At 37.3% G+C, this 27,117-nt stretch overlaps 1 protein-coding gene across 3 annotated transcripts in view; it reads right to left on the bottom strand.

The window, feature by feature from the left end:
* Positions 1-25,813, bottom strand: part of LPIN2 (lipin 2) — a 43,767-nt gene extending 17,954 nt beyond the window's left edge. Inside the window, exons 1-5 of one of the 3 annotated variants that reach the window (XM_030266054.4) lie at positions 25,676-25,813; positions 11,672-11,872; positions 9,226-9,321; positions 5,588-5,886; positions 1,460-1,567 (exon numbers count right to left, since the gene is read on the bottom strand). In XM_030266054.4, coding sequence (XP_030121914.1) covers positions 1,460-1,567; positions 5,588-5,886; positions 9,226-9,321; positions 11,672-11,863 — 695 coding nt within the window. In that variant the 5' untranslated portion in view covers positions 11,864-11,872; positions 25,676-25,813. Of the gene's footprint in view, positions 1-1,459; positions 1,568-5,587; positions 5,887-9,225; positions 9,322-11,671; positions 11,873-16,925; positions 18,556-25,074; positions 25,284-25,675 lie in introns of those variants that run through there. The other 2 variants (XM_072924553.1, XM_002193029.7) reach the window with 2 other exon arrangements.
* Between the last annotated feature and the right edge of the window lie 1,304 nt (positions 25,814-27,117).

Raw genomic sequence — 27,117 nt, 5'->3', positions numbered from 1 at the left:
TGAAAAACCTAGATACCTCACACGAGGCACAAAGAAGTTATTAGATCAGACTGGCCCCATAATACATAAATGAGAAGAGATGTATGAATTATCTCTCCCAGATGTGACCTGCTAGTCTATGTTAACTCAAAGTTTTATAAACTGAAAATGAGTATCAGCCTCCATGCTACAGTCATCTGGGTCACATAACCCACACAGCAACGTGCCAGTCCTAAGGGTCAAACACTGTGACTGCTTTTCAGTCACAAACCACAAACCTTTGGGGAACATTTGAAGACTGCATCTCATTAAGTGTAATTGAGGATGTGGTTGTCAGCCCAAAACATAAAAAGGAATGATAATGGGATTTCCTGTCCAACTGCTTCTGTTCATTAACAAGCTAGGCACTGGGGGAATTAGCAGGCACCAAGCATGGCGTGGTACATTCTGACTCCACTCCACTGAGGCCAAACACCTGAAGCAGAGAGATCATACACACTTCAAAAAAATATTGGTTGAAGAGTTCAGTATGGGTTGAACTCTTCCATTCTTTACCACATATTGATGCAGAAGGACAGGTGCCTGTGCACTGAGCAAGTAACAAGCGAAAATGGTCATCATGGAAGGCTGACCAGTAATCCTCACTGACCTTGTGAATGTACCTGCTATGAGGCAGATTCTCACATTGAACTGAAAAGCAGTACAACTAGACACTTGCCAGAGTTCAGATGAATCAAGATACTACTTAGCATGCTATCTATATGAGACATTTATGCCCTCTCCTGTATGTCCAAGGTTCAGCGAAAGTACAAAATTTACCTCAAATACTACCACATATGCACTAAATGCTTTCTTATGCATATAGAAATTGAGGTTAGAGTGATGAAATCCAAAGTCTGAGCCTTGAAAAATCACCAGCTGAATGCAAGAGGAAGAGCATGAACATCAGAAACTGAAGAGTGTACATACAGAAGTACCCTGGTCACTGAAAACTGACTGGCAAACTCTATTAAGCCATTTTTAAGAATCCACAGTCAACTGATGATGATTTAAGACAAAGAAAGATATCAGAACTCCAGCAAATCCCCTGTTCTGAGTATGATTCAATGTTAGGATCTGGCTTTACCTTGAGCAATTTGGATTACTTTACACAGTAAAATGTACCTTAACATACTCATCACTTTTGTGTTCCAGCAGGTCAAGTATTGCATATGCTAGGGTGAATCATAGGGAACAGACCAGCTTTCCATACCCTTCTCAGCATGAGGGAATTTTATTAACTGTATTTCCTCTCTTTAACAGTGAAATTTTGTAAATTTCCCAAAGTTTCAGATTAGTACTAAGTGTTGCATTTGATATCACAGAAGTTGGGCAAATCTGATAATTTTATGGATAGGGGGAAAATGAATAAAAAGACATAGTAATCTTTATTTATAATTACTCATCTTTACACAAATGATGACATTACAAAGTGACTTACTTTTCCAGAGGGGACCAGTCTCCATCAGATAAGGGGTAATGGTCTTTCGAATGATAAATCAAAGGTTCTTTTTGTTCTTCACCCTTTGGTGATGAATTTGAGGATCCTCTGTGGAGACACATAAAACATTAAGTCAGCTATGAGAAATCTGTGTTACTAATTCAGTAAAGAAACTACACAGACGTTATTAAAAAAAATTGAAAAAGTCTAAGAGCAGAAGTAAGGAGTATAGCTTACAGGATTTGTTGTTTGCAAGACACCTTTATGCAACTTAAAAAGTATTTAAAAACTACTACTAATTCTTGAATATATTGCAAATTTAAAAATCTACTACTCCTGGAAGTTAATACTGAAGAAATCACAATAGCATAAATGATACTACACTACATGAGCAATGGTTAGTGATTTTACTCTACACAGGCAGATAATATTAACAAAACACAAAGATGAACATACATTTTTACACTGCAAACTTTACTATGTGAATTTTACAATCACTGGAAAAGTTGAAATAGAAAGGTTAGTTTTGACAATGTACATTTGACAAATTAAAACAGTTAGAAACCAGAGGTAGGTACTAGCATCACAACTTACCCAACTTACAGATTAACATCAACTATAACAAGGAGATAAAATAATGCACTTTTCTGAACAGTGAGGTTTGTTTTGCACTGGGAAGTCTACTCAGTATCTACATCAAAGATCCAAACCCAACCAACAGTAAGTTCAGTATGCCACTGAACAGACATACACCCTATTTTACACAGAAGTCCCCTTGAAATATTACCATCATAAAGTACTTCAGATCTTTTTACAGCTTTCTGAATTGAACTGAACAAATACCTATTCTCAGGATACAACTAACTTGTCTGAGGTTAGATCAAGGGCATCATGGCTATACAGTAGACAAGAATACAAGGAAGACATGACTAGAATTTGAGTGCAAAAATTATTTAAGCCATTATTAGAAAGAAAAAAATACTTTTATCCCAGTGCACAGTTGCACTGGATTTGTTTTGGAATGCTAATGCTCATTTCTCTTATGGATGGAGGAAAGAAAACATTCTGCTATTATCAAATGTGTAAATATTTAGAATTTGCATGCCTACTCAATTAGACACTAAGCAGTTACAATAATCTACCCCATTTGCACAAGTCTGTCATTTGGAAGACAGTCTAAGTAAATGCTGAACTCTAAAAATGTCTTTTTAGCTCCACTTCTTATTCTACAGTAGTATTCTTATGAAACCTGATTGATGATGCTGCCTGACTTAAGATGAGAACTGCAGAGACTGTTCCTTTGTATTTATAAACTAAGCCAAGTGTGACAGAAATATGTTTCATACTATCATTGTCAGCAGTACTAAGTATCTCCAAAGAAAAAAAAAGTATGATTGAACAACCAAGTAAAAACAACAACAACAACAAAAAATTAAAGAGGTCCTCAATATCTTTACTTCAGTGGGGAGGGAGGCAGGATAACACATGGGTGGTACTGAACAAATTTTATTCACTGGAAATTAGCAACACAAAGGGTTCATACAGAGGATGGAAAAATTCAACTTCAACTGATAAGTGGATAAACACTAAAGTTAAAAATCCAAACGCAGTCAAAGATTATTGAAAATACAAGGGGAAAATCAGTATGCATCAGCTCGTAACCTCAAGCTGCACTATAAACTCTAAGCTATTTATTTTGCAACATTTATAAATAGTATTACTACATCTTCGCATTGTTGTCCACTTTACATATAGTCTAAATAAATATATACTATTTCAGAGACAGATAATCACTTTAACCCTTTAACACCCTTTAGCACTGGAGAAATAATGTCCTCTGTTTCTGAGTTGTATATACTGTAATCTCAGTTTTCCTAATATTATTTTATATAAGTCTAGCACTACTAACATATCTAAATAATAGCTGGAAAAGACAAAGAACATACATTGAAAAAGCTGACAAACACTTGGTAATAGATTTTCCCAAGAAACAGGAAATATCTTGTTTTTTGCTTTATAAAAAAACCAAAGAGATAAGACATTATATACTGGCACCTGTGACTGAATTTTTGACCTACCCATTAAAACATCACCCTCCCTTTTCCTTTCCTAGTTTCACTTTGAAACCTGAAGCCATGCCTAAGAACAGTTAAGTTTCTAATTGCTTATCTTTCTTTTTCCTTTCCATAGCCACATATTTATAACTAAAAAAAAACAAAAAAAAAACCAATCAACCAAAACAACACAATCTCAAACAAAACTACTGATTCCACCTTATGTCCCCACAGGGTTTGAAAAGAAAAGTGAAAAGTTACAAACATTTTTTCACAACCTTTAGCTGGGAAGAAAACAAATGCATGCTTATTGCAAGGCATTTTATTTCCTGCCCTGGTAGCTCACTGAAATGAGTGTACATAAACTTGACTAACTGACACAGAGCCACAAACCTAATGTATTTGGGCTTTCACCATTACAATGTTTTTTTTTTGTTTGTTTCAGTTCTGCATTTACTTGCTGTTCACAAGTCAACACCATTCTTTTACAAAAATCATCTTCTTTTTTCTTGATAGCACCCTGTCTGATAATGTATTTCTACTTCTGTTTCTGCTTAAACACATTAAAAAAAAAGTTTAGAAATTAAAAGCCTTGCCAAATTTTCATTCTAAAGAGTACAAAAAATAAAACCAGAGCAAACTTGATAAAACCACCATGGTCTGTTCAGCTATGAATAAACATTCCACATTCTGAACAAATACACCATTTTTTATTTACCTCTAGACAAAGTAAGATAATTTCTAGAATTGCAATCTGAATCCTAAACACTAGATGAAAGTAGCCATTATTACAGCCATTACATGACATGCCTAAACACTTCATACATTTGTAATGACACATTAAGTAAAGAATAAACAATTATTGGGTTAGATCTGCTCTCTTCCTGTACTTGACAGTTATTTTTATTTTTGGTTTTACTATGACAAATTTATTGCTGTCTTAATAACTGCATGCTAAAGACTAAGGAAAGGTCCTCCTTTTCTTAAACTGAAAAAAAAAAAAAAAATAAACATTTCAAACCAAACAAAATGCCAAGACTTAAAACAAAGAGGTGAATATCTAAATGACAATTCAGTGACATAAATATGACACTAACTAATAAAATAAGGCAAATTAACTAAGACACTTTATAAAACACTTTAAAATCCAGATTTTGTTTGTTGTGTTTTATTGGTCATAAGTATGATAACAGATTCATGTTTTTCTGTTGCAATAACCTTTTTGTCTGGTATTTACTAAATTTGAGACTACTCTGAAGATCCATGCTGAAGGAGTTTTTTCAGTTATATGTTATTCTCTTACACCAAAACATTCTTGCAATTCCCAGATCTGATCTTGAATTTTATTCAGTCAGTATTGCATTTAATAACAATGCTGTCCAATAAAACACCTAGCTTTCTTTGAAAACCAAGTCCTGATGAGCAAGCTTTTCCTGGATTTGAAACATTTATATGCTTGATAGCTTTCATCTATAACCTTCATCTTTCCTGTTACCCTATAGAGCTCTTCAGCTTATTAATATGTGCTTCCACCTTAGCATAAGCTCCCCTTTACTAAGAGCTTATCCACCTCAAAATACAGGATTGATTGACTTTTTTCTCTTTCCCCCCGCCCCCCTTCACACATGTAAGAATTCTCTTTACTAACATGAAGGGATATTAATTTATATACTTTTCAGTTGGCACAGTAAACTTCAGGTTACAGAGAAGCCAAATTCACATGTGGTGTGCTACACGCATTTCACACTGCAGTCTATCTAGAGGCTACCAGACATACCAGAAGACCACTATGCCTCATCAGAGAAATCACACTGAAACTTTCTCAGTCACAACAGATTATTGCAACACTTCTTCACCAGAATGGGCTTAACTGCATTTCATGCTCATTAAAAAATGGCCCTATTTAAAGGCGACTCTGTGAAGATTTAGAAGATACCTGTTTGGAGTTTTGTTTGAGGAAAGGTCTAGGCAGAACTTATCAAAACTTGTGCAATACTTCCATGGAGGAAATGAACAAGTCGCCTTTTAAATGTTCAGTGATAACAGTGAAAACAGCAACTATCTAAGAGATTACCTTAGCGGTTGTACAGTTTTCTCATCATCTGAGCTTATTTCCATTTCGAAAATGTCTTCAGTCCCAGCAGAAGAGATCTGATCTTCTTTCCGGCTATCTTGTTTGTATTTCTTTCTTCTTCTTTTTTTCTTTTTCACAGAACCTGGGGTGAATACAGTCTCTGTTTCTCCAGAATGTGGAATTTCTGAGTTTGCACATGTCCTCTCATTTTCTCCTGATTTCAAATGATTGTCAGTGTCTTTAAAAAACTGATCTTCAGTGGGTATTGGAGATGTTGCCAAATAAGCAGGAACTTTTTCCTAGGAAAAAAAAAAGAAAAAGAAAAGCTATTTTTTTCCACCTTGTTTTGTGCACACAGGGTAGTTGTCAGCTACAGATTAATCCTTGTACCTATATTTAGACACAAAACCATACAGATGCCCAATGGTATGAAGCTGATATCTAGAAAGGAAGCAAGTTCACCAAGAGTGATTACAAAAAGTTCTGAAAAATGCATGTTAGTATTCTTACAGTTTCAGACACAAACAACTGATTTTTCCAGCAAAGTAAACACCCAGTCAGTGGAATCTTTTTGAAGTTATAAGCCCTGAGCACACCACTTCCAGGCTTATTAAATGTGTTAAAAACAAAAAAAAACCCGCTAATTAAATCCACTGCTGTTTATTTTGAAACAGTCATGGGAAGGTATAGGTTGAAAGGGACATCTGGACACCATCTGGTCTAATCTTCTGTTGAAAGCAGGGCCTCAGGTTAGGTTATCCAGGGCCTTGTCAAGCCAACGGTTGAGTATTTCTAGTGAGGGAGTCTATCACTTTTCTAGGCAACCTATTCCTGCTTTTGTACAGAAGGATTTTCCTCATATCTAGCTGATATTTTCCCCATGCCCTTTGCTCCATCTTATGACTAGACAGCTTTGTGAAGAGAGTGACTCTGTTCTGTAACTACCTTGTAGGTGCTGCAAGACTGTGGTTAGAGTCCCCCGAATCCTCTCTAGGCTCAATAGAACAAGTTCCAGCAACTTTTTTATTCTATTTATTTTTTATTCTATTTATTTTTAATATATTTTTATTTTATTCTATTTCTCCAGCCCTCCACTGGGCTCTCTCCAACTTTCCATGTCTCTCCTGAACTGGGAAGACAGAACTGTGTTCCAGATTTGCTCTAACACACACCAGGCTGAGCAGGACAACCCCACATCCCTTCACCGGCTGGCTGTGCTACTGCTGATGCTACCTGGGATGGATTTGCCTTCAGTGCAGCCAGGGCACGCTGCTGGCTAGGTGATGCAGAGTTGCATTTCATCCAATCAGATCCCAGCCTGCACTGCTACGGGTGCCAGCCCGCACTTCCAAGCCTTACTTGAGACTGCATGTGCATCCTGGCTAAACCTTGGTGTAGATCCTGTAGGTCCAGTCTCCCAGCCTGCCAAGCTGGCTCTCTGCGGTGGCTGCTTTTCTGACCTGTCTACCTCTCCTCTCAGTTCAGTGTTACCCACAAAATTATAAAGGTGCCTTCAGTCATGTCATACATGTCAGACATTATTTATGGAAAGTATCTTTCAAAAAGAAAAAGTCAACTATAATTTACTCACCTTAAAACCATCATACAATCAACCCTCAACTAATTACAACCCACTGCCGCTTGAAGGAAAAGCTTTAGCTATGGACTGCCTGAGGTTTATTTACATTGTAACAAGACACTGGAAAGACACTAACACCTAGTCTGAAAGAAACACACTGTGAAAGGACAAACACAAGATGGAACAAAAGCAGAAGAGAATGAAATTTGCATAGTGAAGAGAAAAAGTTATGGAACTCTGTTATTTTACTGGAGTCTTGTGTAGAAGGTTAGTCAGGAACACTGATGAGACCCAGCCAGAGCACTGATACTACTTTAGATAGTAGTATTTAGTGTATTTAGTATTTAATAATGCTATTTAAAACTTGATTTAAATTCAAAAACTTTACTTAAATTCAAATTTTCATTGAATTAAAAGTTACCAAACAAATTTTGTTCACTGCCTGTAGAGTGAAGTAGAGAAAGGAGAACAAAATACTTCCTTATACAACATCGATGACACACAGATTTTGCATTGTGAAAAACCTTGAAATCAAACGCTAGCATTTAAACTGAAGTTAATATTCTGCACAATTAGTGATAAGTAATCAAGAATAAGATATATACATAAACACACACTCAGGAAAAGTTAAAAAAAACTTGCTGGAAAATTTTCCTGATTTACATGGACAGTGCTATTTACGTGGTGAGTGGTGGTATTACTTCTGATTGTCAAGATGTGAAAAATGCAAAGACTTATCCCTTCAAAGGACCTTTCTGAATCCTCTCAAAGGGGAAAAAAAGAAATCAATGAGAGGTTTATGATTTATCCCTTAAGCATAGTTTCAAGAGGCAAGCAAAGATGCTGATCAGTTACAGGGGAAAAAAATGCCTAAAAGCAGTAAAAATAACAGTTTTGCTTTGTAGCAAATTTGATCTATATTTTCAGTGTGAATTACCAGCTTTCAAGAACACATTATACACAGATAAGGCACTCTCATAAATCAAAATGTAGTATGCATGTGCAACAGCTCCTTTAAAACACTACTGGGGATGCAGGCAGTGGTTATCACCCTTGCTTTCTGAAAGTCATGAGACTGATCAGTTCCCATCAATGTCTGACACACCCTAGATCTGCAAGAACTGCTTTCAGTTTTTATTTTAATCATGGTATACACTCCATGAACTCCAAGTTCATTTGGAGTATTAACACTTATTTTTTCTTCCTCTTTAAAATTGTATTTAACTGATTTCAATATGAGAACTTCCTCTGATCCCCCAAAGTAAACAAGTAGCACCCTAAACTAAAAGTTGGATCATTCTCATTTCCTTGAAAGACTGATTCCTAATAAACAGAAAATTAACACTTCTACTTCTCAGAAACAAATTTTTTCCTCTCTGCTCTATTTTTCATTAAACCTTTTGTAACCTTGTATTTAGAACTACTTTCCTTCAGACTTGCTGAAAAATGCCAACAGACTCAAAAGCAATGCTCAGGACTGACCAATACTGTGATTACATATCTCCCATATCCTTAGGAAATCAGAGTAAAAATGAATAATTACTCCTATTTTTCAGAGGCTCATTAACTTCCAGTTCCAAAAGATTCTTGGAAAATAAATTCACAAGTCAATGACATTATTGTTACCTGGTGAAAGTTTCATAAATTGTGAAAAACTAGGCTAAAATTTGTAAGGCAAATTAAACATATGCCCAAAAAACAGACTACCTTTATTAGTAGAGGAACAGGCCATAATAACTTAAAGCAAAAATTATTGTAAGATATAGTAATCAGTTTCACTGCAGTCAACAAGAATGTATTAACTAAACCAAAAAATACTTCAGCACATCTTCCAAATAATGCTCTAATTAATGAAAATAATTAATTACTTTATTCTTACTGGCAGCAAAATTGTACAAAGCATCAGGCATCTTGGCAGCATATGAAAGACATGTTAAGATTCAGTTACAGAAAATCTAGCTTTCACAGAAGTCAGGATATTGACAAGACTAGGAAGAACTTTTAACCCATTACTGTGTTATTATTACATTGTAGCCATCAAGAAGCACAAAGTCCTTACATTTTCCTCCTCGGTTTCTTGCACAAAGAAAGCTTCTCCATTGTCACCCAATTTCATATGCAGATCAACAGCATCACCATTAATTTCTATATCAATCTGTGGAAAGAGACAATTTGTTGTAAATAATTCATCATGGGAAAAGTGCTGACCTCATGGCCCACTTAGGTCTGAGAGTAAACTTTGTTTCACTATATAATGGCATCCCTTTCTCCTCTCTCTTTCTGACACGTTTCTTAGTGTTAAATTTGTGTGTTTGAAGACCATAATGGTCTTTAATTTGTTCACCTGCAAAATACATGATACTCCTGGCAGAGAGCCTAACACCCACAAGAAAAATAAGACAAAAACTTTATATCAAGACTGAATCTTGTTCACACAGTTACTGATATAGTCTTTATTTTTTGGAAGAATGACTGTTCAGATGTTTAAATCTCAGTCTGAATTGGAGCCTGGTATGAACCTGAATCCTGAACACCAGAAATTCCACCTGGAGGCAGGTTTTGTCTGAAAGTGATCAGAGGCTTTGCCACAATTATTTCTGCAACTCAAATTAGTGTTTCAGATTTTCCTGCTCATGAGTTAATGGGGGTATGACATAGGACCACAACCCTTCTGCAACCATAGTGTTTTCATCAGAGAATAATGGTTTTATTGTGCTAAAAAGGTAATTTTTGGCCATGAAAACCCAGTATTAGTATTGCTAAATAACCAAACATGCATGGGGACTATACCCAAATCATTAAGATAACCACTTTTCTTCTTCTCCACAATAACAGGCTGATTTTGATCTGAAAATCATATATATTTCACTACTGTTTATTTCAAAAATATTTTATTGTATTTCCAATTCAGCAACATGAGTTTAAAAACCTCACCTTTTCTTTAAGCTGGTTTAGACATATAAACATCTCTGAGTTTAGTCCCTATACCTCACACTGCTTTCTGGAGACCTCCATATATACCTGAAGTTGAAGCACAGACATGCATACTTTGTGTTCCCACAGATCTTGGGACTACAAATTGATCTTGGCCTCATAATATGCCAGAGAAAAATGCATCCACAAATACAGTAACAAACGCTCAACTGACTATTGAGTGAATTGTGTGAACAGTGACTCCCAGGATGGAGGAAACAAGAAGCAGCAGTCAAAAGCTGAGAATTACACTGACAGTTTAGTACAACAGGTACCAAGAGTAAATGTTTATACTATTCAACAGCTTTTTAGAGGTACTCAGAACCTGAAAACCTCTCAAATTTGGTCCAGCTACTCAGAAGTGTATAAAGACATTTAACAAAATCAAATTTCAGACACTCCTGTTGTAAACATATCTTGCTTGCCTAGATGTCAGAAAAAGTACAGCTATACCACCTCTTTTGCACCCTGCTGAAAACTGTAATGTAATCTGTTACAAAATTATTAGGGTAAATTCTTTGTCATCAGAAAACTCATTAAAATAAACACTAACAAATGGGAAATCAAAAATAAACACAAAGCCTGCTAACTATTACAAACATGTAACTTTAATGCATGTAACTCCATCTATTGACCTTTAACAAAAAAAATGCCCTGACCTAACTACTCTTTCAGTTTCATCTTATTCTCTTTTTACAATCAAAATATAAAGATAGGGGTAGCTTCCTGCAATAACCATTTACTCCTGAAAAAAGCAGAATATAATACTGAGGGTTTATGTCCTGTTTAAATCAATTTACCTTTTGGTAGCACACCCCGATGGCATACACCAGTGTTCCTTACTGACAGTAAAGCCACCCTACAACAGCTCCATTTTCCAGCCAACCCAGTCCAACTCACTCTCTTAGCACGATTAACATAGCCTATGGGAAGGGGATGAAAGGACAATCTGCTTGGGTAGCACCACCATCTCAGAATGGCTGGATGGGAAACTGTACCAAGTTCTCACTCAAACACGCCCACACAGGAACAAAGTTTCAGTCTCAGTTTTCACTTGCTTGTGGATGTTAATAACGGCATTTTTTTATTGTAAATCAGCCTTGAGCACAGCTAACAAGAAGCAATATTTATAATAGCTCACTAACACTTAACATATGCTCTGTTTGTCCTTCAGACATTCCAAAAAAGAGTTGCTTACATCAGGGATCAGTTAAATAGCATTAAGCATTTCTTTCCCAGCATACTTGGATAAATAAACAAATAGCTCAATGTAAACATTTTAATACTGTGAAGTCTACATACTGGTATTTGTCTTTCACAGCATTTTTGCAGAGTCCTTAAGATTACCACAGGAAGTTCCATTTTGCATTCCAAAACCACCACCCTGTACAGCATTTATAAGCAACTGTTCTGGACTAAACCAGCCTGCTATCTGGGAATGTGGGGAGCTAGAGAAGGAAGGAAGGAAGAGGGGGGAAAAAAGGAATTAAATGGTCCTCAAAACTTTGTTTTGACCCACTTTCTGTACTTACCACTTTTTCTTTAGAGCGCAGTACACCAAGCTTCCCAAACCGGACATGGAAAGGAGAACACTGGTATGTCCCATCCTGCTGCCGCACCACAATGACATCGATGCATCCCGAAAGGGTTGCCTGATTAATGCCTTTGTACAGCTCCTTCACAGTAACCAGGACTTGTCCTGCAAGTTGCCCCACGTAGTTCATAGTCTGAGACTAAGGGAGAGAAAGACAAAAAACAAGTAAGTAAATTTAAAACACAGCAGGTTTTATGAAATGAATTTTTTTTTTTAAAAATTATACAGGTGAGCAATGTCATTTATCAATTACTCTGTTGTAACAAGCTTAACACAAATGTTTTCAACAATCAACATAACTTTGAGACAATCCTTATATTACAAAAAGTATCCAGAGTTATAAAACCTATTCCTAATGCTTTATCAACTTGAATCTATGACTAATTAAATACTTCAAAGAAAATTCTGAAGCACGTCATTTTTAGACCTCAAAGCCTAGATTTAAGCAATGCTTAATAACTCAAATAAGCTAAAAAGAAAAAATCATTCTCCAGAGGACTGCCTGTTTAATACAACAGAAATATATAGAAAATGGAGATAACTGTACATAAGGATGCAAAAAAAAAAATCTTACAAGTCAGGAAAAAGTATATAGATCATACTGCATGTAACTCTTAATTTACAGCGCTGTATTTCAAAAACAGCTGAGTCATCTTAGAGAAATTATCAAAGTATGTAATGGGAGAAAAGAGATATATACATTAATAAGATTATGCTATAGTCAAACAGGATAAAGAGCATAGAATCACTTACTGAAAATTCTGTCTAATCCATTAAAAATACTTAAGTAAATGAATGAATTCTGAATGACCGCAAGTCTTTCAGACTAAGAACATAATTTGAACTATAATTGCCAATAAGAAATGAAAGCCCAAAGATTTCTCAGAACATTTGAGCTTGAACAGGAAGAGGACGGAAAACTGTGAAAATGTTTTGATAGAAACCTAAGTGCAACTCTTCCACAGTCTACCTACCATCTTCTGCCTCCCACCCAAAAGACTGCTACAAGCTCATTTCAAAAACATCCAAGCAACTGCAGCCTCTGAAGTTAAGGATATTTAGGAGAACAAAGAACCACTGCCAACAAGCAAAACCCACAACACTGAACACATAAAAGAGCCTAAATTATATACATTAAAAAACCCTATTTTGGGATAGTATTTCTGGGAAAAAAATCTACAATTACTTTTTTTCTTATTTGCATTTCTATTTTTATTAGTCATTGAACAAGGTTTAAGGATTCTTCTTAATACCTCTGAACAAAACTGTACTGCATTAGAACAGTTCTTCCTACTGATACTGCTTTATTGTCTATATAATTAATCAGTTATTTATCTTTTGAGCCTCTAAAGTCTTCCTTACAGTAACACAGGGTATCTTATACTCACCCAAAAGATTTTTGTGGCATCTCTATACTGATACAATTGTAAACAGGCAAGAAATCTAAAACTACTTTCACACAGCAGCTATGGAAATGTTTTTCTCCATCTCAGGCTTCTCATGCATTACCGAATCATATTAATGTTTTTAAAAATAATTCCTTCCTCTTCACAAGACTTACAAAGGAAGGTGGGGGGTTTCCAATACAGATTTAACACTGTCTTGAAATTATCCACAGAATTACTATGCTAGGTAATACACTAGAGAATTTTCTTCCTGTAGCCTGTTGATGAAGACAAAAAGAACAGACTGACATTGAATGAGTAATGAGATTAGGAGAACGGACTCTCTATCAACATTAGTCATTAATTTAACTTCACCTGTAAGTAGCTTCATGTACAACTATAAAACTGATTGCTTCATTGTGAAGTATTAGCTCACTCCTGCTAAAGAGGGAAGGTCTCACTTCAACTTTTCCTCATCTGACCCTCTTAATGAGCTGATTTTAGCTCCCTGACACAACTGGCAAAAGTCTACCTTTTTTTTTTTGTTGTTTGTTCCAGCGGGTTGTAAGTAAGTTAGATTAGCTCATTAAGCAGAACATGACAAACACCTGAGTCATGAGGTCCTGAACAGCACCAGAGAGCTAGGGAAGGAAAAAAAAAAAAAAAAAAAGGAAGGAACTGACATCTTTTTGACAAGTGAGATATTTGCTGCATCTCATGGAACTGTAACTCAACACAGAGACATTACAGTATCCCTACTTTCCTGTTGAAGCTATTAGTCTTCATCTAAAATGACAGCCCATTTTTAAACACAATCTCATGAAAAAAAAAAAATGTTTAATGCATAATCATTATCATTCATGGCTCTAACTTGGCCACTTCCAAGAGCTGTCTATGGTATCAGCTTAGAAAGAAAAGTTGATTTTGTGCCATCAAGGAGACTGCATTTGTTAAAAGAAATGTCTAACACAATCAGTAATAGGGTCCCCATTCCATGTAGTTCATTTCAGTGAACAGGACTTGAGAAGTGGGCATTAGCAAGAATTTCTCTACGATTTAAGCAGTGAGTTAAAAGATCAAAATTTCACACCTTCTGCTAAGAACTGAGTTCAGATGATAAAAAACCTTGTTTTTCTCACATACTTGCTAATTTGACCATAGAAATTCACCACACAACCCACACAAGACCAAAGTGTTCACCCATTTTACACATATTCTTGCTTTTCTGTAGCAAGAATATCCTGTAGCAACATTCTCTCTTCTACAGGTATTGGTTTCATTTCTGCAGCTCATAGCACAGCCACTTTTATGAACATACACACAATGGAAAACCTCTTACGTTTGAAAGTTCGTAGCTGGTTCACTCTTACATGTGGAAAAGTTACGAACTTTTGTACCTACTGAGTATTAAAAACGTTGCTTATAAGGAAAGTAACTTTTTTTTATTCAAGTCTTAATGTAAACGTTGTTTTGTACATTGCAAGTAAACCAAACTAGATAAAGGTAATAAACAAATGCACATTATTGCTTACCAGGCTGTACTTCAGCTTTTAACGCAATGGTTCACTTTGCAAGATAAACATGTTATATAAGAAGGTTCAAACTGTAGCAAGAAAATGATCAAATAGAAATGAAGTGTCACTGCATACCTGAGAAACATGCCATTTTATCTCAAGTGTCAGTAGAAACCCAGCTGGGAGATTTTAACATTTGGGGGTTAGGTATGGGTTTGAACTTTGCTTGGGTTTGTTGTTTTCCTTAAATGTTATTGTATATTGTTGGAAAACTTGTGCTGAACAAGCACAGAATCAGACTACAGTGAGAAAGGAACAGTGTAAAACGTTATCACACTAATTTTTGCAAATGCAAGAGAAATATCCTGATCATGGCATAACCAAGTAAGACAAAGTACTTCCTCGATAATACTCTTTTATTTCATGCTTAATAAACATTTCTTAAATGTCATTGCCTTGAAAGCAGAGAGCAGTATGCCTTCCTAACCTCCTGTAAGAGCCTAAAAAGCATGCTCATTGCCAGTTTTGAAATTCAGGACAAAAGCCTGATGGAAAAGACAAACTAAGAAAGGCAAGGCAGCAATACTTCACAATGCTGTTGAGCTTTTATTTCTTTTGATATCACAATCTATACATTGCCTGATACAGTGAATTCCAGAATTCTGCATAAAAACTGAAGTTAATGCAGCTCACTACAACTTACTCTTCTCACACAGCAAATTAAAAGGCTATGAATACCTGAACTACATCAAAGCAGAAACATTTGTTGTGACTTCTGAGGCTCCAGAGAGACTGATTTTTGAATATTTATGCAATACTACCTAGTTTACAAAAATTCTTACAGCTGAATATATTAATACCACAAAGGTAAGTGCAACAGTAATTGGAATGGGAGAAAGAATCTCTAGGCCATATCATGAAAATAATGGTTTTTTTTCTGGCAAGAAGCCATTGCACTGCCAAAAGCAGAAACTGAAACTGCTTTGGTTTAACTTTTTCTGAGAGAGCATAACAGTAAATACAAAATAATAAAAAATAACTGCTTCAGAAGTTGAATAACTAAAATGCTGTGCCCTCCACTTATAAAATACTAAAATCAGTGCAACTAAAATTAGCCTTGAATATGCTGTTTGATTTCCTCATGTTACAGCAATGGCTCTCAGAAATAATAATTAACAGTATTCCACCTCAGAGTATCTGATATGCTTTATATGACAGAAAGACAAATTTTCAAGACTCATTACCAGGAAATGCTTACATTAGCATAGCCTTAAGAGCAGGAGGTTTTGTGGGTTGGAATTATATCCCTGTACCATTAACAAAGATGTTATTTTAACTGCCACTAGACCAACATGTTTTCTTTAACATTGCTGCTTTTTTTTTTTTTTTTTTTTTTTTTGGTGTTGTTTGGTAATATCCATATAGAGGTCCAAGATATAATCAAAACTCTGTCAACAATATGTATTTCCTGTGCATATGGAGAACTGCTTTTCTAATAGTAAACTGCATTGTTTGGGCTCTTATATCCATTCACTTTTATACAAGTGCACCATTACGAACATGACTACTACAAGAGCCTAGTTCAACAATAGAAAAAGAAGAGTGCAAGTTACTCAAAGGCAAGATATCAGATTGTTCTAGAAGGCTACAACTTTAGAGGCCATGAATTTTCACTATCACTGCAAAAAAAAAAAAAAAATTTACTTAGAAGCATAGAAGCAGATCTTAGCTTCCAGTAGCATAGATATTCATGCACCTCATTTATTTTGAGATACATTTAGAAAGTTAAAATAAGTCTAATGCCACATGATGTAAACAGCAAAGACATTGTATTTGTGTCAAAAGATTAGGCAGAATAAAATAAAAAACATGCAGAGCAGTGGTTTACCTCAATTTAGCTCATTTTGCCTATATTTGCATACATATAAATTTATGAGGCAGAAGCTTTCCTTAAGCAGAGAAAATCTTTAGCAAGTGTTTTACTAGTTTCTATTTTGTACTCTGAAAAAACTTGGGGGAAAAATGACCCTGTCAAACAGGACCACTGTAGCATCAGATCTATTCAACAAAAACATCTTTGTTCCCAATTAAAGATTTTAACTGGGGGGTTAGGATTGCTCCTAGTATTGCACAGAGCAGTTATGGAACAAAAACAGGAAACAAAGTAAGTCTTTTGAATGCCTAATTAAAGTCTTCCACATACTATTAAATAAAGGCAGTCAATTTTCATATATTTTAACTGCGTTATAGGAAATTATATACCCATATTTAGCAATAAAGCTGTCAAACTCACCAAGATTCCAGAAGGAACCTTTTCATGGGCAGCAACATCACTTCTATTTGAGTCATCTTCAAGAACATCCTTTTCTGAGTTATGCATCTCAGAAAACTAACTTTTCACAGTACAGGTAAATGAAAAATTAACAGCCATAAGAAAAGGTTGGAGCAGCATTTCTTCTCTTCTCATAGAAGCAGAAGAACTATGTAAACCTTCTGGTCTCTTAGAAAAAACTGCTTGGTATACATTCCCACGCAGAATTACAAGTAAAAAGGAAGTGCTTCTTTAAGAAAGTTCATACAGAAACTCCCTCACCAATAGGCTTTGCTTGAAATGTCCCAGCCCCCTTGCACTCTCCGAGATAAGTGACAACATGGGCTGACTTTGCCATATGTTTGCACTGATAGGTGATGATCTTGGTTTGCATCACGGCACGTGACTACAGCTGAAGCTCCCATGAAAACAGGGATTTAGTTAATGATTCTTAAGCAAAGTCTACATTAGCTCACTTGGAGACTTTTCACCCACTGCTGCAACTCCAGCACTGGCAGCAGCACTCCAGGTCCTGGTTCAGCCTAAGTCAAGATTGCCTGCTGACACTCCGTGTGCTGCTCCCTCTGCTGATGGTGTCACTGCGGCAGCCAGTCATGTTTGATACAGCAAATTTCACAACATTTCAGGGTCTGCTATTCGTGAACTTTTCTCCCTCCTTCTTGAAAGTGAAATTACATAATGATAGCAAAGAGACAACTGACCTGATGTCAAGTTTATACTAAACGATACAAAACCAATGCACACCAAGATAAGCATTTGTTTTCCTGTGGAAATTTTCTTGCTCTCTTCAAACAGAATTATAAAGCAATACAATGTATGTGGACAAAACATACCCAGCTTTTTTAATAATTAGCTTCATGACTCACAATAAGAATTGATTTTTCATCTGAGGAATTCTGAAATACCATTACTGATCTAAATAAAATAATGGATAGGTGAAATAACTTGAGGAAGAGTGGTAGTATAAGGAACCAATTCTGTCCCAGAATGTGAGAGACATACTCTGAGGACCATCAATATTCCCTCAACATAGACAGGTTCTCACTACCCTAAACCTAAACCTGCACTTCCTTTCCACCCTCATGGGGTTACTGTGTGTCTGCTCAGAAGACTCTGGAGGATTGCTTCTTGAATTACAAGCTTTAAAAACCAAATTTATTCAGGATCTTACTACTATTCCTCCTCTAAGCTTTGTAAATTCATGTAAAAGACTGATGCAAGGACAGTGAACACAGCATCAGTGTCAAGGACAAAATCCTAAATTGAGTGTTGAGATTGCTATGTCTGCAGTAAGGCTGTAATAAACTGCTACCATCTCTGAGTCCTTTTCTATACATTGAATAAATTCATATTTCATCTGGCTCTTACAGGGAAAACTACTGAGTTTTTTAGCAAACATGACAAGTATTTTCATAGAATATTAAGAATCACTGGACACACTCAATTTCTCCTTCCTCTTCATCATTCCTTTATTCTGTATGTTCCATTAAAATACAGAATAAAACATAGAAGCAAAATTCATAAACCAGTGCTTTTTTTCCAACACTACTGACTTTATTTTATGTTGGGATTTTTTTCTGTCGTATCTCTACTATTTCAATATTGTTCAGTATTTCAGATGGGCATTATTTTCTTCAAAGCTTATAAGAGTGTTTGAGACAACAGCTTTCCTGGAATACAGATAAAATTGTGACACTGCAATAAGGTAAGATTTAGGCAGGTAATAAGCTTTGCAGATTTTGTTAGCCCTCTTGTCTTTTATTTCTCAATATTAATAAGATTTGTAAAATAGAATTCCTGCTGAGTAAGTTTCAGCACTAGGCCATGCACTTACAAGTTGCACAGGATAATTAGCTTTTATTTTGAAAAGCAAATACCTTAAATTTGGAAGTGTCAGAAGCAATGTTTTCCATGCAACCTTAATGAAGATCTTTGGTGTAGGTACGTTTTCCTGTGGGGTAGTCTCAGAAAGCACTTATGAGTTTTCTTACTAGACTCACACAAGTTAATAATGCTGTCAAAGATCATTCACCATCCTATGTTCTGTCTTTGCCCTGCTCTTTGTGAGTCTAGACATTTTACCCTGTTGCTCATTAGTCAAAATCCCTGATGGGAAGTATGATTCCATTTTTAAAACACAGTTTTCTGCAGCAATCATTATAATATATTCATTTGCATTTCATTTAGTTTTATAGCATCTAAGAGATGCAGTATTTTTTTTCACCTATGCAGTGAAAAATTCAGGACCAATTAGGAATTAAACATGCGGGGGGGTGGTGGTTAGCACATGTAGAACTTGATTTTTCAGGTTTTCTCTCTTTCTTTTACCTCTTTGCCTCAATAAGATATATTTTCAGTTGCAAATCAGATTTCTTTTTAATGACCATCTGGGATATGTAAAAGTCTGACTGCCTGTGAAAATGACATTTAAATGAATATTGGATTGTACTGTATAGGAACTGTAGAACAAATGCCACCAGAAAACAGCTACAGGACATTCCCCCAGCTTTCAGCAGTGCATACCATTCTGAGTTCTGGAAGGAAGGAAGGAAGCACAAATCCTACAGACATAGCTTCTATCAGCACACTATCTCAATTCACTCAGAGATCAGAATAAGTATGCCAAGACAAATGAATGGCCCAAATCCTTCCCTAATTAACATACCCTAATGGATTTGGCAAGTTCAGGACAACCTTTGTTCATGTTCCAGTTGTCTCCTTCACCCCACCTTGCCACACAATTTTAACTACTATTAACCAAGAATGAAACACCACAGTTCTCAATGTCAGGATGGGATGTGACAATTCTTAGTCTCACACCCCATCCTGACACTGGAAAAGGTCCTTTCTTCACAAGGCTCGACTACAGTTCCAAAATTCCAACACTTCTCCATTTTCATACACTTTTACACTTTGCTTATTAGGTGCAAAAAAAAAAAAAAAAACAAAAAAAAAAAACAAAAAAAAACCACCACCACCAAACTGGAGGAGTTGCCACTTCTCCTACAAAATTACAAAAATCAGACTGGGGCTGAAAACACTCTTCTGTGCCCAAGTTCTTGGTCCTAGCCCTGGTTTGAAGCATCTGCTTACTGAGACTGAAAATAAAGTTCTGCTCATTCCAGATTGTGCCAAAACACATTCAGCACAACAACTCTGATACTTTTAAGTGCAAAAGTCTATCCATTCTCTATATGAACCTAATTCAAAGATTATTAACTTTGCTAAAATAAAACAAACTTTGATATGACTAACACAAAACATACTGAATGAAGATTATCTGCCCGAGATGCCTCCTGAAAGGGACACACGAATTTGTCTAAAAAACAGCCAGAGTTTGTCCTCTAACAGAATGGAAAAATACCATCAAGTGTCTCTTCTTATTAAAAAAATAATACACTTGCTAAGATTTTCCATACAAAAGGTGAAGGTATTTAAAACATAACATAGAATTACATTTTTAATTTTAGCAAATTACATGCAACTAAAAAAGAAATTCTGTCCAACAATGTTGAAAAATACTGCCAGCAGTACTACCTGCTTTTACCTGCAATTCCCAGCTGTCCAAAAAAAAAAGAAAAAAAAAAAAAGAAAAAGCTCTATCAAGTAATAACAGCAGGTACAAAAATTCAAGCAGTTGACAGTTGTTAGAGAAACACTGATGATACAAAAGTAATGTATTGTTCACTAAACCGGTGGTTAAAAAAGAAAATGAAATTCATTTTGCACCTATGATGCAATATGGCAAATTCAGTGCCTTCAAGATCTGTCGGGTGGAATCAAGAGCCATTTAAAATAAAATATTTTGCAGTGCAACTTAACTACTTTTTATCACTGGGGGAAAAAATAGCAAGAAAGGAAATCCACAGTTTATTTGGAGTTAGTGCTTTTGTAATTGTGTCAACAGTTTTATCTGTACGATCTGATATGAATCATCTGATTTCAGTGTTACAGTATCTGTCCTTGTACTAATTTGAGCATTTTCTTTTTTGAAAAAAGTTATCCTTTTTTTCTGTTTACAAAGGAACATCAATAAGGGCAAAGAATACTTTGGAAGTTCATAAATTGAGTTTTACTGGCAAAATGATCAGTTGAATCAAAAAGTTAAGTTACACATACACATCTTATGCATGTGGAGATCTTAACTTCATTCAAGGTACTGGAAAAAGTAACTGTCTAATCCAAGAGTGCAGCCCTTTGGAATCTGCATGGGCATATCCCCTGCCACATTAGACATATTTCCAGCAACACAGACTCCCGTAAGGCCACAACATTCTTGGCTGAACTTATTTCCAAACACATAACACAGAAACCAATGTTCTGGAGCAGAAATTCTCTCAATCTCATTTTTGGATGAAATGAGAGAAAGCAGATGAAGCTTTTCCTGTATGTTTCTACAAAGCACTAAGCATTTCCTTAATAAGCAATCCAGCAAGGCCTTATCTTTGTTTCCCCTTTTTAACAACATTACTTTCCAGGCGCTTATCTGCCCCAGGTGTATTTAAATTTTCTTGCAACCTCCCAGGGCTCTGAAGTCAAAGTGAAAAAAAAACCCAACCAACCAACCAAACAAACAACAAAAAAAAAAAAAAAAAAACCAGTCATGTGTGCAGGCATGAAATCTAACTAATCTATCTGTGGTAAATAATTTGGTTACATTTAGAATGAATACACAAATATAAGATTTGAGACTATTACAAACCTTCAGGTTGACAAGAACAGAAATAATACTTATTCTGAGAAATACATATATGGAATACTTAAAGAGCTCTAAATATTGCGTCTATAAACAAGACACCTTTTTTTCCCCACTTAATAAGACGCTTGATAAGATTCTCCATATTGCTGAACTCATGAACATAAACCAAAATAAAGCAATAACCCTAAATTTAATTTGCATATAAGACTTGGCTATATTACTAAGAGATTGGGTAAAAATGCTAGTCTTATAGAATTCCCACACAGATATATTTACATGAGATGTTGGGAAGAGAAAAATTAGATACAGCTGAGCAAAGTGGCATATGGTTACTCTTTCATCAAAGCCAATCCACTGCATTATTGAGTTGTAATGACCACAGAGGTCACATCTGTCTGGCACAGGGGTGTCTGCACTGTCTATGCAAGACACAACACACCTGTGTAGTGGCCTCACAGATTTCTTGTTTGTGTTAACAAGCATACTTTTTCCTTCAGGGAATGAATGCCTTTAAGTCACCACTAAGTACTTTTCTTCTTTAATTCACTTTATTTCAGCTCACATCACAAACTAAATTCTAGTTAGCCAAGGGAGAGCCAATTACTTCCATTTCTAATGGAATCACAGCTACAATTCATTATTCAAAGCACATATTTGAAAGAATTTCGATAAGAATCCTTTACACATTTCCTTTAAAAGGCTTTTCACAACCATCAGTTCAGAAGAAGTGTATTTCCCGAGGAGACAGTTATGCAGTCTAAAAAAAGACAATTAAACCTAGAGACACAGCCTAAGACCAGCTTAGCCTGCTTCAGCCACATACACCAAGAGAAATATGTCACCTAGTATACTGCAGACTTTTCTATTATTACTTTGTGTGTTTACACTTCAGGTATTGAACTTCAGCACTCTGGATAAAGAAATGGGCCGATTCATCAGCTAAAAATCTCACCCATTCACTCACTGCATACAGAAGTAATGAGGAAGTGCCCTTAGTCTTGGGAAAATAAGTGACTCAGGACAACTTTTGACAACTAATTTCAAATTACATTAGTGCAAAGGTGAAAGAAATGGATTAAAAATATTTAGCTAGGAAGGGGAAGCATCCTTTCTTTGACAATATCCCTTGAAATATATTTAACAAGAAAAAAAATCTCCAAAAAGTGTGCTTGAGCTTTGTCCTCAAGCATAAAGACAATCTGACTTGACTGAGCATGACAGTTTCATATTAAATCAGTCTGCCTGCCCAAACTGAAATGCAAGCACTAATGTAACAATCAAGATGAGCGAGCAGCTAGGGAGATTAAATACATTTTTAAGTGCCACATTCTTTGCAAAAGCAGCAACATTTTTACTATGCTTAAAGTGGATAATTCTATTTATAATTTAAAAAAACCCAAACCTGTCCTTACCTATGTAACAGTGACAGAGATGACGTCTTTGTATTACTGTAGAACTTTAAACTGTAATTTCAACAAGATCATAAAGAATGTTCTCCAGATACAAAAGTCACTGGGATACAGTATGCTACTATGCTATGTTCTCGGAATGTGCTCAGTATGGGATGACATCTGATATATACACTTTAGACTTGTATTTGATCACAAATGTATCACACACTGTTGTGTATATGCCTGAAAGCCCCTTCACTGTGGATATCCGTAACAAACAGCACTGAATCTCACACCAGAAATGGTCCTTTCATCCCTTTTCAGACAGTTACATAAGAACGTATTGCTAAATCATAACCAATAATTAAAAGTTATTTCATAAATAATCCAAAGGTATTTTAAAAAATCCAATTTGCTGGAAATTCTAACTTAAGCACAGACACACAGAGACTCTAGGAAACTGTTTTCCTGTATGCTGTGATCTTGTACTTAAAAGATGCAAGACTGGAAAATAAAAAATTGTGATCTAGACTATTAACCGTGTGACCACTTTCCAGGAAGAGAAGCAACAACTGCAACTAAATTGACCGCTGGCTTTGACAAAGGTTCCCAAAGTGGCTTTAAACAAAATCATTTCGCCTCTATCTGATCTAGGTTGTAAATTCTCAGAGGCGGAGACCAAGTCATACAGCATGCAATGCAAAAAAGGGCTGCTTGGAGCCTTAAGGTAGGTAAATAAGGAGGTGTCAAGTGCTCTACCTTCAGTTTAGATTTCCCCTTAACTGATCAAGACTTTACTCCAGTGGAAGGAAACGCTAGATGCAGAGAGAAAGGACATAAAATTCACTGTACTGAAACCTGAAACATTTTATGTGGAGGTCTTCCAAATAAACAAAAAAAAAACAAACAAAAAAAAATTACACTTACTTTTGCAACAACCCAAAATATTAAGTATCAAGAAAGAGATTAAGTATTAAGTACCAAGAATAAATTCAAACACCATCTCTGTTACAGACCAGAGGCATATCAGGCAGACTTTCTGATATGCTTAACTGGAAAGTTATGATACAAGCTTAAAAATCAATACTGCATTGCTGACGAGAGCCGTTCAGCACTATCCTAGTTACTGCTACTGCAACTAAAAATTATACCACATAATACAGCATTTCAGTCAAAGTCACTGGTATCCTAAGATTAATTAGAAACCTTTTAACTTTAGCATATCTGTTTAAAAGTCAATTATATAACAGTAATATACTTTCACGGAGCATCTCACTTTACACCACTCATGTAAAGAGATCTTCCTTGATTTTTTTTTCAAGGGATGGCAAAACTCTTTACATTCCTGCATGTTCTGGGATGCAAAGGAACTATAGCAGGGGCTAGGAGAGAAGGAACAACTTTGGGCCCTGGCTGGAGCTAGCTGCCTATTATGTATACAAAAAAAAGTTGGTTATGTATCCACAAAGTGATAGATATTCCCACACTTAAAAAAAAAAAAAAAAAAAAAAAAAGGCAATTCATGACTTATGACTTTTCATTACAGCTAATGAATACCTGTATATTCCTAAAATGCACAAAAAAAACCACCCAGCCAACCAAAGAAAACCAGAATAAACACCAAGGAGTTGTACTTCAGTGATGCCTGTGTGTTCCTTACAACCTGGGATATTCTGTGACTCTAAGGACTAAATTTTATAAGGCTGTCTGTCTCCTCTGACAGTATCCTGCAGAATATCACATATAAATACGGCATTCTGCTAACAAATACTTTCTTGTAACAACAGCAGAATTTTGTTTTGGGGTGGGTGGGGCAAAGAAAGGTAACCAGATGATGAGCATATACAAAGTGCAGCCACAACACAGGTATATTTATGACATCATTCTTCTGGATGGAAATGCACAGGTTTGCACAGCATACTGCCCTACTCTATCAAAAATCATTGATGCCTCCTACATGTACTCAGTAACCACTTCAGGAGAAGCAAAGCGTAGTTCGCACAAATTAAACCAGACGCACACTTGGCAAGACCCCGGAGAGAAGCGCACAAAAAGCTGCGGGCAGTGTAGCTCCACTTCAGACTCCCCACAGCAGAAGGACAAACAGCAGAGCGAGAGTTCAGTGCCCGAGTCAGAGAGAAGGCGCCGGGCGGCGCGGCGCGTACGCCGGAGTGCCGGAGCGGCCCCGCCGAGCGCGCCGCAGGGAGCACCGGCGCTCCCGCCACCCCGTGCCGCGGTGGGGCGGCAGCGTCGGGCGCCGCCCCCGCCTCCGCTCTGCCGAGTCGCGCACCGGGCAGCCGGGCACGGCAGGGCACGATTCCCGATTCCCGATTCCCTCCGCTCCAACGGCCCGGCTGCCGGGAACTGCGGGCAGCGTCCGGAGCGCCGGCAGTGCCGGCCGGGCGGCCCCGCTTCGCAGCGACGGTTCCGGGGAGGTTCTCACGGCTCACTGCAGGAGCGAGCCCGGGCTGGCAGCCGGGGCAGGGCCTGCGCCGCCCTCCCTTCCTCCCGCTCTCCCCCCTTCCCTCCCTGCCCGGTGGCCGCCCGGGCTCGTCCCCCGCACGCAGGCAGGGACACCTCGCGCCGAGCCGACCCGGCGACATGGGCCCCTTCCCGCTTACCTCGAGCGAGGCCCGGCGGGAGCCGGCGCCGGCCGAGGAGGGACGGACGGTGGCTGGATGGAGGGATGGATGGAGGAAGGACGGGAGCGGGAGCGGGAGCCGCGCCCGGGCGGCTGCGAACTGCGCCAAGCGGCGGCCGTTGGTGCAGCGCGTGCACGCCCGCGCGCGCTCCCGCTGGCGGCGGGGGCGCGCCTGGCCCGGGCCGCCACGTGACCTTGGAGCGGCGCCGGGTGGGAAGAAGGGGTGGGGGGAAGGTGGCGCGCGTGCGCGCGGCCGGAGCGGCTGCGCGGCCCCGCCGGGCGGGATCCGGCCGGGAGCACGTACCGATCCCGGAGCTCCCGGCGGGATCCCGCCCGGCGCTCGGGAGCCGCTGCTTGTAGCCGGGGTCTGAGCCGCGGCTCGGGGTTAACACCTCGCCACAGCGCGGCGGGAAAGACGCGCTGCCCTCACGGTGTCTGCCGCTTCATACGCCCCTAACTGCATCCTTCTTCTGAAAGTTACCGGCCCGGCCACAGGAGGAAGGAAAATATTTTTTTTCGTATAGCTATACACACGCATATAAGTCATATATGCATTCTGCCGTAATATATCTATATATCTATATATCTATATATCTATATATCTATATATCTATATATCATCTATATCTATATATAATCTATATATCTATATCTATCTATATATCTATCTATACATATATCTGTCTATATATTATCTATATCTATATAAGTATGTCATCTATGTCTATATCTGTCTATATCTCATAGTCTCAAACTGCGCCAGATGAGGTTTCAGATGGACTTTAGAGGGATTTTTTTCCACAGGAAAAGTGGTTAGACATTGGAATGGGACGCCAAGGGAGGTGGCAGTGTCACCACCCCTGGAGATGTTTAAGGGAAGACTGGACGGTGGCACTCGGTGACATCCACGGTCTGGTTAACACTGTGATGTTTGGTTGTAGGTTGTAGGCCTTTTCCAACATAATTAATTCAGTGTTTCTGTTTTCTTTTTTTTTTCTTCTTCTTTTTTTTCTTTTTCTTTTTTTTTTTTTTTTTTTTTTTTTCTAATAAAAGTGTAGAATTGCAAAATCAGAACATGTCCAGCAGGCCGTGAATGCATTTCAGGACAGCAGCTTCATTTGCCCATTGCTTTTATGATTCGCACCCCTGCTTGCTGAAGTTAGTTTGGTGATGTGTTACTATTTATCTGAGTCATGCTATTACCCAGAGGCTCCAGATGATGCTGTGGTAAAACCATGGTAAAATTCTCACTTCAAACGACTTGCACCATAAAAAAGAGAAAAGAAATGGAGAAGAAGCATAATTGGAAATACAATTTGGGTTTTGCAGATGTGAATTAAGTGTTTTATCACTACCCATGTTGCTTCTTTATTTTATTGTACTTCCATTTGTCTACCAACTACTACTTCATCCACAGTCTGT

Source organism: Taeniopygia guttata, chromosome 2 (genome assembly GCF_048771995.1).
Source record: "Taeniopygia guttata chromosome 2, bTaeGut7.mat, whole genome shotgun sequence".
NCBI lineage: Eukaryota > Metazoa > Chordata > Aves > Passeriformes > Estrildidae > Taeniopygia > Taeniopygia guttata.
Note: the sequence above shows the minus strand (reverse complement) of the source record. Positions and strands in the feature narration are given on the sequence as shown.